The sequence below is a fragment of the Naegleria gruberi genome, assembly GCF_000004985.1.
Source record: "Naegleria gruberi genomic scaffold NAEGRscaffold_11, whole genome shotgun sequence".
Lineage (NCBI taxonomy): Eukaryota > Heterolobosea > Eutetramitea > Acrasida > Naegleriidae > Naegleria > Naegleria gruberi.
In genome coordinates, this window is record NW_003163316.1 from 189,489 (window position 1) to 207,366 (window position 17,878).

Genomic DNA, 17,878 nt, shown 5'->3' on the forward strand with positions numbered 1-17,878 from the left:
AAGCTCGTGGTTTTCTTGTTCTCTTTGATCGGGTTGTTCTTGGTGGAGTTGAAGCAGATTCATCATCTTCATTCTCTGTTTCTTCCTTCTTTTTTCTTGGCATTTTTTATAAAGGGAGAATGTGAAACATAAAAGTACTTAATAATAATCAACAAATATTTAATTTACAATTTGGAGACGAATTGATAAACAAATTGGCTTTGTCCATTTTCTTCCTTCCATTCTCTTTGAACATTTGAAACAACTTCCTTCAATCTTGGGTAGGCACAATCAACTTGCCAGTTTCCGAAAATATCACTCAAGATGGAGTCAACATACCAGATTGGAGCAGTTGACAATTCCTTCTCGAAATCCTTGATAGCACAAGATGCACTTCCTTGCCATCCACCCTTTTGTAAAACAATGCTGGCAACCTTTCTTTCAATAACATCACTGAACTTGTTCATGTCATTGGCACTAATCTTACCATCTTGAACACCTGGTTGATCATATGCATTAATAGCGCGGAAAGCAGCCAAAATTGAAACAATTCTTTCTTCCAAAGCAATCATCATACCAATGTTGAACATATCACATTGTTCATATGTACATGAGAGGAATGGTTTACCATTCTTATACAGAGCATTTTCAGTACCCTTAATGAAACCAAGCATTTGTCTACCCATACTCAAATAGCTTGTTCCCTTCTTGGAATATTCAGTCAAATCACTGGCAGCAACCTTTTCACCGGCAAGTTCTTGCTTATCGGTTGGGTCAAGAACTGAATAATCAGAGTTTCTCTTCAAATAGTAAACAAATTTAACAATGCAATCATTGATACCCTTTTGAACTTGTTGCATGAAGGCATGTTGTTCACCAGTACCAACACCACCAAAAACAGTTTGACCTTCTGGACTTTCAACACCAGAATTTTCAGAGAATTGTTTACCCAAACTTTCCATATACAATTGTTGTAAATAGTGAGCAAATTCACGGAGTGAATCAGAATAGCCAAGAACAATCAAATTCTTTCTACCATGTCTCTTTTGATAATGATCCATAAGAATAGCTGTAACTAAGGCTGGATTCTTCAATTGATTTTCAACTGTATCAAATCTTCTGGTCATTTCATCCATGTAAGATTGACCACGCAAGAATCCAGCAAAGTCCAATTTAGCAAAAGCAGCTGGAACCATTCCAATAGCACTACCAACACTAGTTCTACCACCAGTTTCTTCGTTCATGTAGAATGTATGTAAGAAGTGATTCTTTTGAGCAAACTTGTCAAAGTTACTATTCTTTGTAGTAATAGCAATATTATATGAACCAATATTACCATTTTGTGCAATACCTCTGTCCAATAATAATCTATTGAAAGTATTCATATTTCCCTTAGTTTCGGCAGTACCACCACTCTTTGACATGTTAACAAGTAAACTTTCGCTCAACTCCAAAACACCCTTCTCTCCAAAAAGTTGATCAAAACTATCAGAGTCAGTATTACTGACAAAGTATAACTTTGGCAAACCTTCTTTTTCTTGCAAATCATTGAAATAAATACCCTTCATGGCAACACATAACAACAATGGTCCCAAATAAGATCCACCAATACCATTGAAAATGACATTCTTGTAAGCCTTTCCTGTTTGTTCATTCTTTAATTGACCACTAATAATTTTACCAACTTTTTCATTAATATCATTCCATAACTTTAAACTATCATCCAATGATTTTCCAGCAACTGTTGATGAAGCCAAACGTAAATTATAGTGATCAACACTACGATTTTCTGATTCCGATGCAATAACAGTCTTATTTACAATTTGTCCATTTTCAATTTCTTTAATCTTTTGAGCAGCAACTTTAACTGCATGAACATAATTTTCCTTCAATAGTGTTTGAATAGTTGTTGTTGGTGATGCTGTTTGAGACAAGAATCCAGAAATATTAAAAGTAAAATTAGTTTCCTTGTCGTGGAAAATATATCCAGGTGTAGTGTAGAGTTTATCCATTTTGTTATTGACTAAAGTAATTTGATGATGAATGTGATAATAGTTGGTATGTTGAGTTGATACTTCTTGGTACAACACTTACAATTTTTTTTAAACTTGTTTGCTAAGCTGAAGGTTTCAAAGTGACTTTTTGAATCTTTTGTTGTTGCGACTATCGACCCATTTAAGGTATTTTCGACGTGAGGATGCATTTTTTATTTAATTAATTTCTCCTCATTTGATTGAGGCGATGAAGCATTGATGAATTCGTGAGGATAAAGTTATTCAGGCATGCTATTTAATATTGCTCCGATTTGTTGCATTAGTTGGAAGTGAAAAATTGTGAAAAGGATCAATAATAATAATTTAATGATTTATTTTTGATGGCAATAAATAATAGGTGTGGATTTACTTGTCTAAATCAGAAAGGTCTGGCTTTTCTTCATCTTCTTCGTCTTCATCATTTCCGACAACCATATCATCTTCATCTCCTTGTGGTGGATAGAAATTGTCCATACCAAAATCATTAACATCACCTCCAGATTGATTCCAATCATAATTATCTTCTTCTTCATCATCTTCATCAATCCACTTTGACCAATCAACAGCAATATTTCTATTCTTGATGTTGGATTTAGTGAGTCTTGGCCAGAATTCGCCACTCTCGGTTCTTTCAATGTTAAGATCAATAGATCTACCAGACACTTTCCATTTTGATTTTTCGGTATTGATTTCACCAAACAATTCCAATTCCAATTCATACTTGTTTTCACCTCCTGTTGCTGAAAACTTTAAAATACTATTATCCAATGAAACTTTGACATCTGTAGCATCTGGGACTTCAACAGTCACATAGACACGATCGGCTCTTGGAGCCCACAAAACGTGAGGAACATGTACAGACATTTTTTTAAGAATTGTGTATTTGATTAAATTCCGAGAACAACAAGATCATTCCGAATAATATTTATTATTTTCGGAACATACAACAATTTTTGTTCTTCACATTGTCGAAAATTATAGAGTTGGTGATTATTTTGATAGGATGTAAAATATCAAAGATAACCAATGTTTTAATGTTTTGCTCTAAATCTTCCATTCTCTCATTCAAAACACCCTTAATTTCCCTATCTAATGCATTAATTTTCATGAGAACATTTAAATCAATCATTAGAAAGAAAGCAATATTTATATCTTTGAAGTTGTTGCAAACCATGATAGATCGATCACCTTCTGTATATTCTATTCTATCAATATTGACATTAACTTTTCCAATAGAATATTGCGAAGAAATGGACGAAGATTTTGATGAAATTTATTCGGATGAAACAAACTTGTCTTGTTATTCCAGAGTACAACATCGTTTTCGAAAAATCAAGTTAAAATTAGTATCTACCGAATCTTGAATATTAAAGATTGGTGGTGATTATTTTGCTATGTTAAATATTATCTTGAAAGTGGAATCTCTCCCTGTTGAAATAAAATAGACAGTATTAAGGTTCCATTTTTTGGTGGGAAGAAGTTGGCGCCAAAACATTAAAAAAAAATACAACAAGATTAATTCGAGTAGAAACCCCATCACGAGTCGAGTCAGTTGTATAGTAATTGTGCTAGGAAGCTAGATTGTAAATAGTGAATGAATATAAATATAATGGGTTTTCAGGATTATGATATTATTGAAGAGCTAGGATCTGGTTCCTACGGAAAAGTTTTCACTGTTCGGGATCGAAGAACTGGAGAAATTTGTGTTCAGAAAATTGTTAGCCTAGATGGAGTTGATGAAAAGGATAGAGAAGAAACATTAAATGAGGTTCGTAGGAGTAATTATAATACAGTGCATTGACTCTGAATAGGCTCGTTTAATGAGCCAGTGTGAACATTTCAATATCATTAAATATTTGGACTCTTTCATCGAGAATAACTACCTATGTATTATTATGGAATATGCATCTGGAGGGGATCTGACAAAGAAAATTAAAGCACAACAGGGAAAACCATTCAAGGAAGATTTAGTGTGGAACTTTTTGATACAGATATCTCAAGGGTTGAAATATTTGCATGACAAGAGAATTTTGGTAAGTTTGTAAATTATTACAAATATTAAACTGATCACATATTATAGCACAGAGATCTTAAACCTCAAAATATATTTCTAGATGCAGAGGATAATATTAAAATTGGAGATATGGGTTTAGGAAGAATACTAGGACCTCAATCCTCTTTCGCCTCATCAAATGTAGGAACACCTCTTTATCAAAGCCCTGAGCTGTGTCAGGAAAAGCCTTACAATCATAAGAGTGACATTTGGGCTTTTGGATGTCTTTTATATGAGCTAGCAGCTTTTTCACCTCCATTCTTAGCAACAAATCAGATAGCTCTAGCAAAGTAAGTCTCTTTGTTATACTAAATATACTTATGTTATAATAGGAAAATTGTTGGTGATAGACCAAACAGTCTTCCCAAAATCTATTCTATGGAACTTCAATTTTTAATATTTAAAATGTTAGAAAAGGAGCCAAGTAAGAGACCAGATATAAACCAAATATTGAATTATTCGGCTGTAAAGTTGAGAATTCAAAAGGCTAAGCTTAGACACAAGGAGTTAAAATTGAAGGAGCAATTTTTAACTTTGGAAAAACAATTGAGAATGGATTATGAGACAAAAATTGATATGCTCGAAAGGAAACTCTCTGATTACAGATACCAGGAGGAGCAAGTGCAAATGGAAAGAGAAAATATTGTACGTAAATAATTCTTAACATGGAATCTAATAATTTGTTATCTCACAACAGAGAGAAAGAGCTCAAGAGCTGGATAAGAAAGAGAATGGGCTGAGAGAACTCGAGGAAAAACTGCTGAGAAAGCAACACCAACTCAATGAGCTCATAAAACATGGGCATGTTATTATTTCAACACCAAATTCTGGGATTGGTCCCACCATCACACCAAGCATACCATCGCCATTTACTTCGCCTGTGAAAGAGCACGGGACACCACAGAGAAAGGTCGACAGTAAATATTATAAACCTGAAACAACTAAGGTAGTACAAGAAAAGTTCAACTCACTCTATAACATGTTCCATGAACAACAACCAAATAATAGTCCTAATGCTCAGAAAGCTCGATCAGCACCATCAACACCTGTTAAAAAGCGAACCGATGCAGTTCCAAAGACTCCAAGCCCTAAACCTGTTCACAGACCAAAGAGCAATGGCAATGCTCCTCTTGAACACACACCAAAACAAAAACGAAAGAATTCCAATCCTCCATCAACACCAAATGTAAACTCTTCCCAGGTGAGTGTTGGATCCTCAGTCCAGTTAGACTCTAAATTTGTTGGTAAGGTAATGGGTAAAATAATGCAGAAGAAGCAAACTACTGAGACACCACTAGGAAATAAGGGAAGAAAGCTAGGTATGGGAGGTTCTCCAGATGAAGGTTTGGTTGATAATAGGGTAAAGAAAAAGTTATCATTTGAAGAAAGTGAACCAACCTTATTCAGACCAATGCCAAGAACATCGCCCACATCAAGGCACTTTGACTTTAGAATTTCAGAACCCAAAATAGAGATTGAAGAGTTCAATTCAGATGAAGAAAACTCAGAAGAAGACCTGTTCGTTTTAAGGAGGAAACTGAAAAATGAAGAACTAAACAAATAATTTATTCTGTTTGATAATAGATTACAACATTTCTTGTACCACCAGCAGCAAAGAGAGGGAACTTGTCATGGAAGCAGCACGATCCAACTTTTTCACCTTCTATATCTTGTAAAATACCTACACACTGGGCAGTTCTGCAATTGAAGATGATAATCAAACCCTTAGACGTTCCAGTGACAAGATATGGAGATATTTCTGCATTTCCAGAAACTCCAATCGCTGTCACATTATCATTTGAAGAATCAGAAAGTTTAGGAATATCCTTCTTATTGTATGTGTGTAATCTTGTAGCTGCTTCATTCAAAAAGAACAAACCACAAAGTTGAGCATTTTCAGTAACATTCTCTTTGTGAATAGCAACCAAAAATATTCCTTGGTTTGCTCCAGTGGTTACAGCCTTAATTACAGAAGAGTAAATAACAGAGTATGGATTTAAAGCTATTTTTTGGAGTAATTTTCCACTACTCATTCTCCAAATGCCAATATATGAATTAGTACTTCCAATTACAAAATCTTTCAATTCAGGGACAAACTGAAGGTTATTGATGGCTTCCTTTCCATTAAGGGTTTGGAATGTGACAACCTTGACCCTACTCGTAAAATCACTTGTGAGCATGTATTTTAAAAGTTCTCCATTATTGGTTGCAACCATCAAAGTAGAGTCGTAAACTTCCATACAAGATATTGGTGATCTTACATCATCCAAGCTTAATAGGGGTTTTTTCTCTTGACCCAACTGACTTCTGATTGATGACCCATCGATATCAAAGAATCTGATATGATAGGAGAGAGTTCCATCAGCTTGGGCAGGATTTTCATCATCCAGTATGGACATGGTCATGGTTATTGATGGTTCAAATGAGGAAGAGGCAATAATCAACATTTCTCCATCAGGTGTAAACTTGGAAGAATAAAACTCCTCATTTTCTTCATTTTCTAAACCAAAAAGTTCTGTTTGAATCCATTCTGATCCTGTTAGCTCAATTAAGGATACTTGAGTCTTTGTACAAATAGTTAATCTGGGATCACCTACTGGTGAAAATATCATGTTCAAAACTGGACCCTTAATCTTGATCCTACTATAGGACTTGAGAGGATGTTGCTTGTCTATTTTTTCGATTGGATGTCTAGGTAGAGAATTTTGTGATAGCACAGGTTGAGATCGCATAGGAGAGGCAAAACTGGCACGTGGAGGACTGGAAAGTGGAGGTGTGCTTAGATTACTTTTGTCTGCATCATTTTCAGATGTAACAGGTTTTGTGGCACTGGATGAAGCCAGCACAGGTGAGGAAGGTATTTCTTCCTCATCTTCTGATTCAAAATTCAAACTAAAATTGACAGCGATTGTTGGCTCAAGCTCATATTTAGGTTTAACATCCAAAGTTTCACCCTTGTTCACTATTGGAGGAGATCCTAAATTAGCTTTTGTTAGAATAGGTGAAAAGTTGATTGGTGGTGAACTGAAATCTTTGATTTCAAAAGTTTGAGAAGGTGTTCTTGGTGACAATTCATCATCTGTTTCATCATCTTGAACTTGCATAAATGGATTCTTCTTTTTGCTTGGAGAAATATCGCCTGGATTCAAAACTATCTTTACAGCAGAGTATTGTGTCTCTTCCACCTCTTCAAGAATTACATCAGATTTAGGAGTGGTATATGACAATATTCTACTGGTATTATGTGGTGGTGTAGACATTGGTGGTGGATTATTATCTTCTTCCATTTCATCATCACTAACATTTGCTCCTTGAGATTCAAGTGGATCGTAATAGACTGTTGGAGGAATTACAATTTGTGGTGATTGTGCCTTTTCCTTTGGCTTAATTGGAGTTGGGGTTGGTGGAACTTCTTCATCATCAATCATTGTGTCAGCTTGTTTCACATTTCCTTCTTTTGTAGTTTCTTCTTTAGCTGGTGGTGTAATATCCAAGTTCATGGATGGAAGGGTTTGAGGTGTTTCATCGTCTTCATCTAATTTATCGGTAGATGTCTTTTCCAGAGAAATATTTGGTTTCTGAACTGTTGGTGGAGGAGGTGATGGTGCTGTTTCAGTTTTGGTTTCTAATTTCTCTTCCAGATTCGGAAGCTCGGTTGGTGTACTCAATGATGGTGAATTCAAGTCAGCACTGTCATTGGTATTGAAATTAATGTCAACAGTAGGCATAATGAGAACAGGTTTGTTTGGTGAGGGTTTTGTGGTCGGGTTAGGACTACTTTGTTTGGCTTCTATGATTGTTATTGTGGTTGTTGCAGAACTGTTGGTGGGAACTGGTTGATGATTGGCTGGTTCCAAATCCTCCATAAATAATAAATCATCACCTGGAGGCAAAGAATCAGGTGTACTACTTGGAGAATCGAGTGTTGGTGATTTTGGAAGATCAGTATTAATTCTGAGGGGAGATTTTGGCTTTTCGATTGGTTCACAAGTTTTTGTTGTGGATTCAATTGGTTTCACTTGTTCCACAATTGTTTCAACCTCAGCTTGTACAATTTGTTCACTTGTGATGGGTGGTTTCTTCTCAATGGTTTCAATGATGGCTGGTTCAGTAAAAGATGTGTCCTTTGGAGGAGAGTTGAAAGATGTTTCAACCTTTTCCTCTTGTGTACTTTTCTTGTTATCCAGTGGTTGAATTTCTTCTCCCTCATCCAGCATTGGATCCTTTTTGACTACTTCTTCTGTTGCTATAGTTATTTCTATTAATGGCTGTACTGTAGTTTCAGAAGGTTTTTCTATGATATCTACAATCATTTTGTCTTCATTTTGCTTAATGGTTTCCTCGATAGTACTACTAGTTGGAGGAGTAGGTGGTGGAAGAATATTTTGAGATGGTAATGAGGCTGTCAAGGATGAACTAGTACTACTGGACTTTTGGGTACTGCTCTCTTGGGTTGACCTCTTGGATTGAGATGGAAGGGATGGTACTGCAAATTCTTCGTTTCGTCTCTCGATTGGCATTTTTCGATTTTGCAAAGGAGAAATAACTTTGAGCTTGTCAACTTTTGGTGATTTTGGCATATTTACAAGGGATAGACGGGTGTTTGATGTAGAATTGTCTTCACTGTCACTCTCTTCAGCAATGGATTCTTGACTGATAAGATTGGAAGTTTGGCTTGGTATTTTGGGTGGAGAGGAAGAAATTACTTGCTCTTGGTTTGATTTTTCAACTACAATATGAGATGACTCAGAATGAGTTGGTGTTACTATTGGCTCATCCGCATTGGGTCTCGAAAGAAGCATGAAATCGAGATTTTCTCTTGCATTAGTTGGGGAGGTATTAGAAACAGGTGTAACATCATATTCTAAAGTATCCATTTTGAGCTTTTTGAGTGGTGTAATTTCTTCTGATGAAATTATTGATGAAGAAGGTTTTGGAGAAATTTGAGAAGATTCAGAGTCAGCTCCATTCTCTCTCATTGAATCATCTTCAACATCCTTGATTACTCTCTTACTTCTCTTCTTTCGTCTTTTTACAGCTGTGGTCAATATTGTTGATGATGAATCCTCTGAAACAGTATCATCTGTCATTGTATCTGTTTGTTGATTTTCTTCAAGGAGCCGTTTTTTAGTATTTTCTAAACTCGTAATTTCTTCCAATAACTTTGCTTTTTCCTTTTCCAAAATGTCTTTCCAATATTCTCTGTCTCTTCCTCCAAAATAGTTAACCCTTGTGGGTAAGTGTAAATTCTTTTGTTTGGCTATAGAATTGAGTAGATTTTTCAGAAAGTCTTCACAAAATCCAAAAGCTTTCAATCCTGTTAAATCTTCTGTATTGACTCCTATATATACATAATCCACGATAGTTTTATCCGTATTATTGATTGCATTCTCATCTTCAACCATTTCGGGTTGATACATTTGAAATGCTTGTTTGAAAGGTTGAGAGCAGCAACTTCCCATAAATCTTTCTCCGACACCTTTCCTACTCGAAACATCAGTAACCACAAATTGTGGTCCAACTAAACCTTTTATCACCTCGATTTGAAATTGTATTAATTCTATAGCATTATCAGTGGACCAATCTTTTTCATTTGGTTTTTTAGTTCTTCTCCTTCTCCTCAGCCTGAGTATTGCTGTATAACCTGATGGATAGGGATGTTGATATTCTCCCTTGAATTTCCTCCAATAACTTTCCACTGACCCGAACAAAGTCTTTTTCGTTGATGAATTCCAATCAGGAAGAAGGAAACTCTATCAAATCACCAAGAGAAATAACCTCCAATGGAAGACATCTCAACGTGAAGGGTGTTGTTACAATTGTTCTAGTGTTCTGTAATGATGTGTTTTTACTCTCGCCTCGATCGGATCTATTATTATTCACTAATTGATCATCAGAAAAATCGTAAATATCACAACAAAAAGTCGAATATAATTCCTCATGATTTGTTATCATCACGGAAGAAGCAGATCCTCCACCACTCGATGAAGCAGAAGCAGCAACAGAAGAGGCCGATGATGTTAATATTCTTCCGTTCATTTTTTTTGTCTTTTCTTAGGAATGAGAGAAATTGTAATTTTGATGATAATTATAACAATATTGTTCGGAAATATCGGAATATTATTGGTTACTATTTGGTTTAATAATGAAAGAATTGTTTATTGAATCAGTAACAATTTACAAAAAGATATCTTTTTGCATCATCATTACTCTTTGAACTTTTCGAATAAAAAACAAAATACAAAAAAATGAAATCGTCCACTTTAATAATATTCATATGTTCACAGGCACTGTTTCTAGCACTGTCAGCACTCACATTTCGATTATATCTATCATCAAAAAACAATGAAAAATGTTCAATTTCTTTTTTAATATTGACAGCTCCACGTCAAATGGATGGCAATAGTTTTTATTATCTAGGACAAACAATTAATAGTATTGCTAAATTAAAACAACGATTATTCAATCCATGTATTGTAATATTCAATAGCAAGGGAGAAGCTTTTAAAGAAGAAGTTGAATTTATGGTGAGAGGTTCAGCTCTCGATGCACAAGTAACAATCTATCACAAGAAGAAGGAATGGGAAAGTAATAATTTTGATAATTCACAATTATCACCTCGGAAGAAACATCAATCCAATGATTTTTATGATATGATCAAGACGGTTGATTCAAACTTTAGAGTGAAGGATAATACTCCAATTGCCATCATGGAAGATGATTTTATAATGTGTGAAGGAGCTTATTATCATTTTGGTAGGATTTTTGAAAAGATTCATGAATTGGAATCGAGTGGAAAGGATTGGGTTGGTTATCGATTCTCCTTCGGTCTGAATGGTGTGCTAATTCAGAGAAAGGATCTTGGCAGTATGTTGAGATTTTTGGAGAGAGAATCTGAAACTGATACACCAATTGATTGGCTATTGGAACAATACTTCCATCAATTGAATCATTATGGAAAATTACGTTTCCAAGACAGATTATTCTATATTTATAGATATCAATTAATGAAACACATTGGTGTCACATCGTCTGTTGGAAATGAGAGAAATATTGAGAGAAATAATGTTGATTTTCCAAATTGTATGGAACCTCAAACACAATCTCAACTTTTAGTACTGTTCCAGGCAGAGGCATGTCCAAACTCATACTTTTTCCCGTGTAATGATACCCTAACTGGATCCAATACACTCACCAAAAGAATTCCAAAGTCAAGTATGGCAGGAGGTATTCCATATATTGACGATAAGGACTATGAGTTTGAACATGATACTCTTCGATTGCCTTCCTATTCATCCTCAAATCCTTTACCATTGGTTGAATTGAAGAAAGTGAGAAGTGTTCCATGTGATGCATCAGAGAGTTGTTCAACATGTTGTGAACGATTGGGCTCAGTGTGTGAACCTCAATTCTTTTCCTATATTAATAGATGTGATGAGTTGAAACGATATGCACCAAATTGTAAGTGCATGTATGAGAGAAATCCTGTTTTGGACTCTAGCTCACCTCTCCTTGATGGAGACTATTGCATTCTTGGTTCAAGACCAAGCAGATTCAGATGTAAAAATCAAATGGATGGCAAACGAAGATTGTGTCCATGTTTCAGGGAGAAACAAAACTCATTCGATAGGTCAAGAAAGACTTCCAATAATTAATAAATCTTGAATTTAAAGAAAATATCAAGGTGAGGAACTGATATTGTAATATTGTTTCAAGGTGTGAAGAACTCATTACGGTTATCCAAATCTTAGGAGAAAAGACAAAACGTAACGGTTTGGAATTGGCGCCAAGAATAAATGCTCATCAGACGTTATTTAAAATTCAAAAAAAAACTACAACACTCTTCAAAGGTCGTTTGCAGTACATCTTGACGACGACTATTAATTTTAGGAAGACTATCTTCATCTCTTCTATTTATACAATTATAATAATTTAATACAATGAGTACTTTCTTGCCACCAAATACACTCCAAAGAGTAACCAAGGAAATTTTCGACCTTCAAAAGAACAAGATTGATGGAATTGAAATTCTCACCTATGATCCTGTTAGAAATGTAGACTTGTTGAGTGATTTGAGCGAGATTTATGCTTCTATTGATGGTCCACAAGGTACTCCATTCGAAGGAGGTAAATTTACTATCAAATTGGTCTTGGATCACGAATTCCCTAATAAGCCACCAAAGGGATATTTCGTTACCAAGATTTTCCACCCAAATGTTTCTACACGTGAAGGTGAAATTTGTGTGAATACATTGAAGAGAGATTGGAAGTCTACTCTTGGTTTCAGACATGTTCTCATGGTTATTCGTTGTTTGATGATTGAACCAAATCCTGATAGTGCTCTCAATGCTGAAGCAGGTAGACTTATTCAAGATAACTATGAAGGTTATTCAAACAAGGCTAAGATGTTCACAGATATCTATGCCAAACAACAACAAGGTGTCACAAGTCAATCAGAACCTGAAGTGTCCAAGACCATCTCTGAAGAAACTGTTGTTGATTCCGAAAATGCTAAGGAAAATATTTGTAATGTAAATCAAACCCAACAAAAGAAACCACTCCTCTTACTCAAAAAGCCAACTACCACCACAACCAATACTTCTACTGTTGCCAAAAAACCAGCAGGTTTGAAACGTCTGTAAATGAAATCTTGTGTAAGGATGTCATTCTAAGAAGATCTAGGCAATAAATAATATTATTTAACAACATAATAGGATATTAGAGAAACAAATTTCACTAATTACATTTTACAGTTTTATTTAAGGAGCTAGTGCTTTAGCAGAAGTATTCACAATACCAGCAAACAAGTATTCCCCACCATCTTGTTCTTCCTTCATTAAATCCCTTAAGAAAAGAACAGTTTGCTTTTCAGTATTTTCAATTGATCTATCAATTTCAGCCTCTAATTGATTTCCTTCATATACTGCAGAGGTTTGTTTTCCTTCCAAAACCCAACTTTCAAATTGGAGAGCCTTAGCATGAGCAATTTCCTTTGTTGGAGCCAAAATACGATAGGCACGCTTGTATAAACTCTTTCTCTTATCTTCAGAAAGATTCTCGAAAACTTCAACCAAAATATCGTGAAGCAAGAAAGGTAAATCAAAGTTATAGTCTCGTCTGGCAACTTTTTCACAATAATCGAAAATCTTTTCCTTCTCTATTAATGATTTGGTAATTTCTTCCGTGGCAGTATCCTTATTCATTCTATGAATAATGTAGCTACCATGAATGGATCTGAGTTGAGCCCAAATCTTGAATTTGTTTTCAAAACAGTCTTCATTTCTTGAAAGAATAATTACAATATTTTCAAGGTATGATTCGAATTGTTCCTCTCTATTGAGTGCATGATTTGAGTGTTCCCTCATTTGAGTAACAGCAAATCTCAACAAGTGGAGAGCTTCATTAATAATAACTTCCTTGAAGTTGAAGAAATGTACAGATAATTGATTCCAAATTTGAGGGTGATTTTCCTTGATATTAGTTTCAAATGTCAATACATGAGTAATTGACATTAATAAATTATCCCAAACTTGAGCAAATTCGTCCCAACCAGAGTTTTCACTTTCTTCGCTCAAAAATCCCTTAATGAAAGAAAGTTGAAGTTTGCAAAGTTCAGAACATGCTTGAATTTCGACCTTATCCTTGAGAAGTTGAAGCATGGCAGATGATGGTTGATCACCAACACTTGGAATTTCATCAGAGAACATTCCAATGCTTTGACCAATACCTGTACCAATGTCAAGCAATCTCTTGATTGTCTTTAATCTTGATGGAATATCTAGTGCATTATTTTGAGCTTCTTCACTTTCTTCTTCTTGTTCAGGTTGTTTCTCTCGTTGTTTAACAAGGAGCATCTTTCTTAAAAAGATTGACCATTCATAGGAAAGTACTACAGAATCTAATACAATTTGTTGACTGGTGAATTTAGGATGCAAAGACTTTTCAGCAGCAGGTAAGCTGTTCAATTGTCTAGCAGTAAGAAAAGTCAAATCTTCGTAACAAGAATCAGCTGATTTCCATTCATTTGCCATTGTGTACAAATATCCAAGTTTGAGCAATGATGTCTTGAGTTCGAACAAGTTTAGGCTATCAGATGCAAAGTTAATAGATGCAGGATTCTCTTTTGGAAGAAGCTTTTTAAGGTGATCAGCTGAACTCTTAAAATCTTGCACTCTTTCGAATAGAATTGAAAGTCTCTTATCCAAATCTCTAATGTACTGTTCAGTAGATGCTATATGTTTGATAACGTCTTGAGTTGAGGAAATGTTTTTAAGAATATTTAGAACCTCTTCCAATTTTTGGTATACAGCAATGAGAGTATTTACAGCATTTCTCAATTGTCCTTCACGTTCATAAACAGCTGAGAGTTGGAAATATGTACCAAAAATGCTCATCACAAGATTTTCATTTCTTTTTTGCTCCAAGAAGGATTCTACAACAATTCTGGTTGCGAATGATGATGCATCATATTGGAAGAAGAGTAATTTTTGAAGAATAATCTTGCTCAATGATGTACATTGAAGAATATTGTAAATTCCGTTCATCTCGTTCAAATATTTGATAATTTCCTCTTTAGCTTTTTTAACAGTTTCAACATTTTCAGGAAGATGAGAAAGGTCTGTCTTTCTCTTTATCAATGATTGCAACTTGCTTGTGGAAAAGCTCAATTTTGATAAATCTGCCAATTTACTATCATCCTTCTTTGACAATTCATGTTCCTTCAAGTATTGTGATGCTACTTGGAGTGCAATAAGTTGTGGATATATATCTTCGGCATCAGGTCTATCGGCCATATATTGTTTAGAAACATAAACAATACCGTCTATTGTTTTGGTGAGTGTCTCTGTGAGCGCTTTCTTATCATCTGTAGCATTCTTCCAGCTATAGAGTTGAATAATAAGAGTTTGTAAATGAGTTTGAGTCCACTTTGCTACAGTTTCATCATTTAAATCGGAAATATGATATTCATTTGCTTGACCAAGGTTTGTATCATAATGATAGGAATTAAAACAAGTGCCAGTTAAAGATGTTGTTGTTTTCAAACAATTAATACTATTATGCTTAATTGATGATGATCTATTGTTGGTAACCAATAACGAAGATGAAGAAAGAGTCTTTGGCCTGAAAACCCTTTTCACGATGTGATTTTTCATTTTTTTTAAAATTTATTTTTATTCCTTTCCGAACTTTAATTTCCAGTTTGATTGTTGTTCTTATCCGTATTGCATGATTTTGAAAAGAGGGTAGATGAAATTTAATGCCACATGTGGCTTACTCTGCTTTACAATGAGAAGAGATGATGATATTTAATGTAGGTGAAACACAAAGCTGTTTTAGTAGATAGGAATAGCATTCACCACTTGTTGGAATCAAAAGTTTTTGCCGCCTTTTTTTAAATATCAAACGAATTGAAAATCAAAACAAAATGGAAAGTGGTCTCTCTTTAAACCTTGTAGATTTCAATTCCTTGGTTGTTTCCTCGACAAATAGTGTTGGAGACTCTGCAGTGAATACGAGGAGAATGTTGGCAAAATCGTGGACTTCACTCCTGTTGGGTGGTGATGAAGGAGAAGACGAAGTCTATTCGTCATCGCCTCCGACCATTCATCACCATCTGCAAAATACTCATTTAAATTCGGATCCTAATGATTTAGTTGTTTTGCATGATTTTAATGACAATTCAAGTATTATTACAGATGTCATCAGTAATGTTGATAATGGCAGTAGCAATCACGTGATTGATTCAGCAGTAATTCAAAAAGAACGATTAATCAAAAAACAATTGGAATGTAAAAAATTGAGAATGCTCTTCTCACCTCCAGAAATGCTAACAGAGGATGGTGAAATTGAAGAGTCTTACTTTAGACCAGATCCTTCCAGAATTTTTAATATGGATTGTCTGAAAACACTGACCTGGAATAAGACAGACGAAGAATTGTTGAGAAGAGGTATTAATGAGTTTGGAAATGATTGGACAGCCATAATTTTGAAATACCTTCCGAATTGGGACGCAAAAGAACTGCAAGAAAAGTGTAAACAATTGAAAATCTCAACAAAAAAGGCTCGCACAACTCCTGAACCAAAAATCAATACTAGTGGTAAACTATCCACTTCTTCATCAACAAAGAGGAAGAAAAAAACAAAGAAAAAACCAGAAAGTGAAGACAAAGAATTTGAAGAAAATGAAACAGATGAAGAATCATTTGAAATTATTTCAGAAGAGGAGAAGAAGCCAAAGAGAAAAACATCTAATAAGAAGAATGCCACAACCACTGTAAAATCTAAAACAATATCTAAAACCAATAAGAAATCTAACAGCAAACAAAATGGAAAATCAACCACTAAAAAGGTGGCTGTAACCAATTCTGAAACTTCTGAAGAGGAGGAAGAATTCAATGAAGATGATTTTATTTCAGAAGAAGAAGAGGAGGATGAAATGAGTGATGAAGAACCTCCAAAAAGTAGCAAAAGAGGTGGCAGAGCTAGGCCAAAGAGGCAAGTACAAAGGTATTGCTATCATGAAAATTCATCTGGTGAAGATGAAATGCTCGACCAGTACATTGATTAATGTATCAACACTCTAAAAAAATGTCACCTCATGAATTGCTAGAAGATTATCAATTTTGGATAGAAAAATTAGTGATTGCATATTGGATACTCGGAAGTGTCTTGTATTGTCTCCGATTTTTCAACAATTTTTTCCATTCATCATTTCAATATGGAAGATTTTCATCAACGAGTACGGATAACTCTCCTCACACCAATCAACCAAGGAATGAATTTCTTGACAAAATTTCACACTTTATTATGAAACCTATTGTGACGGAAAGTTTTCATTGGAGAAGCATATACTCAGTCGGATTGGTTGTGAATACTTTTGGAATTTATGTGTTTCACTCTGTGAATGGATTAGAGTGGTCAACAATTTTGATTCTTGTACTGTATGAAGCTCATCTCCTCAAGAGATGCATTGAAGTCTATTGGTTACAACCATGGGTCAATCCTCCAAGATTTGTTGGATCATTTCTATTCTTGAGTGGTGTTTCGTATTATGTCATCTCTCCAATTACATTCTTATTGGGATGCCTTAAGCGTACAGATTTGCAGAGGTATCCGCTGAATATTTTAGGAGCTTTCTTCTTTATCTATTGCTGGTATGTAATTTGTTAAATATTTAATCACAATTAATTATTTGAATGGTCACTAGCTATCACCAATACCAATGTCACAAGATTCTCTATTCGCTTGCAAGAGAAAAAAACAAGAATCCAAGCATTGGGTATCAGATTCCAAATGGTGACTTATTTGATTTGTTATATTGTCCACATTACTCAACAGAAATCGGAATGTACCTTTCACTCAATATTATCCTATGTTTTTCATACATTCCCTCAATGTAAGTTAATACTCCTTAGAAAATCATCTTAGAGTAATAGATTGTGTTTTGCATTCACTTCACTTAACCTTGGTTATCACTCAATTGAAACATATCGTTGGTATCAAACAAAATTCCCAAAGAAACTCCCATCTAAGCGCAAAGTACTCATTCCTTACCTTTTCTAAAAAAGGGGAATTTTCTTTGGCCAAACCGTTTGTTATAATGCTGTCTGACTCTGAGCAAATAAACAAACCGGCATTCCACCTCTTCTATAAGTTATTATTCTTATAAAAAAATTCACCATCCAACCGCTCGCTTACACTGTCGCCTCAATAGACTGCACAAAAACATTAAGCAGCAAACGTAAACATTAAAATTGGATTTTGATAACAATAATAACAATAATAATAATACATCCTATTCAGCTGCTCGACA

General features: G+C 34.8%; 9 protein-coding genes across 9 annotated transcripts; 4 read left to right on the plus strand and 5 right to left on the minus strand.

The window, feature by feature from the left end:
- Window positions 1-419: 419 nt before the first annotated feature.
- On the minus strand, window positions 420-1,967 carry NAEGRDRAFT_924 (uncharacterized protein; the record flags this gene model as incomplete). The annotated part of the gene is made up of 2 exons (XM_002680018.1): window positions 420-683; window positions 762-1,967. Coding segments are annotated over 2 exons (1,470 nt in total), but the record flags the coding sequence as incomplete, so codon positions are not given.
- A 360-nt stretch (window positions 1,968-2,327) lies between these two features.
- Window positions 2,328-2,876, minus strand: NAEGRDRAFT_78863 (co-chaperone p23 domain-containing protein; the record flags this gene model as incomplete). Its single annotated transcript, XM_002680019.1, has 1 exon — window positions 2,328-2,876. One exon carries the CDS (start codon window positions 2,874-2,876, stop codon window positions 2,379-2,381), a length of 498 nt encoding a protein of 165 aa, XP_002680065.1. The 3' UTR covers window positions 2,328-2,378.
- A 745-nt stretch (window positions 2,877-3,621) lies between these two features.
- NAEGRDRAFT_64690 (uncharacterized protein) lies at window positions 3,622-4,722 on the plus strand (the record flags this gene model as incomplete). The annotated part of the gene is made up of 4 exons (XM_002679902.1): window positions 3,622-3,780; window positions 3,824-4,045; window positions 4,093-4,355; window positions 4,398-4,722. The coding sequence occupies 4 exons, from the start codon at window positions 3,622-3,624 to the stop codon at window positions 4,720-4,722; spliced, it is 969 nt and encodes a 322-aa protein (XP_002679948.1).
- Window positions 4,723-5,609: 887 nt separating this feature from the next.
- Window positions 5,610-9,485, minus strand: NAEGRDRAFT_78864 (uncharacterized protein; the record flags this gene model as incomplete). Its single annotated transcript, XM_002680020.1, has 1 exon — window positions 5,610-9,485. One exon carries the CDS (start codon window positions 9,483-9,485, stop codon window positions 5,631-5,633), a length of 3,855 nt encoding a protein of 1,284 aa, XP_002680066.1. The 3' UTR covers window positions 5,610-5,630.
- Window positions 9,486-9,801: 316 nt separating this feature from the next.
- Window positions 9,802-10,104, minus strand: NAEGRDRAFT_64692 (uncharacterized protein; the record flags this gene model as incomplete). Its single annotated transcript, XM_002680021.1, has 1 exon — window positions 9,802-10,104. One exon carries the CDS (start codon window positions 10,102-10,104, stop codon window positions 9,802-9,804), a length of 303 nt encoding a protein of 100 aa, XP_002680067.1.
- Window positions 10,105-10,320: 216 nt separating this feature from the next.
- NAEGRDRAFT_57357 (uncharacterized protein) lies at window positions 10,321-11,738 on the plus strand. Its single transcript, XM_002679903.1, has one exon. The coding sequence runs from the start codon at window positions 10,458-10,460 to the stop codon at window positions 11,718-11,720; it is 1,263 nt and encodes a 420-aa protein (XP_002679949.1). The 5' UTR covers window positions 10,321-10,457; the 3' UTR covers window positions 11,721-11,738.
- A 279-nt stretch (window positions 11,739-12,017) lies between these two features.
- NAEGRDRAFT_3820 (uncharacterized protein) lies at window positions 12,018-12,494 on the plus strand (the record flags this gene model as incomplete). The annotated part of the gene is made up of 1 exon (XM_002679904.1): window positions 12,018-12,494. A coding segment is annotated over one exon (477 nt), but the record flags the coding sequence as incomplete, so codon positions are not given.
- A 330-nt stretch (window positions 12,495-12,824) lies between these two features.
- NAEGRDRAFT_64695 (uncharacterized protein) lies at window positions 12,825-15,218 on the minus strand (the record flags this gene model as incomplete). Its single annotated transcript, XM_002680022.1, has 1 exon — window positions 12,825-15,218. One exon carries the CDS (start codon window positions 15,216-15,218, stop codon window positions 12,825-12,827), a length of 2,394 nt encoding a protein of 797 aa, XP_002680068.1.
- A 272-nt stretch (window positions 15,219-15,490) lies between these two features.
- On the plus strand, window positions 15,491-16,633 carry NAEGRDRAFT_47217 (uncharacterized protein; the record flags this gene model as incomplete). The annotated part of the gene is made up of 1 exon (XM_002679905.1): window positions 15,491-16,633. The coding sequence occupies one exon, from the start codon at window positions 15,491-15,493 to the stop codon at window positions 16,631-16,633; it is 1,143 nt and encodes a 380-aa protein (XP_002679951.1).
- Window positions 16,634-17,878: the final 1,245 nt, after the last annotated feature.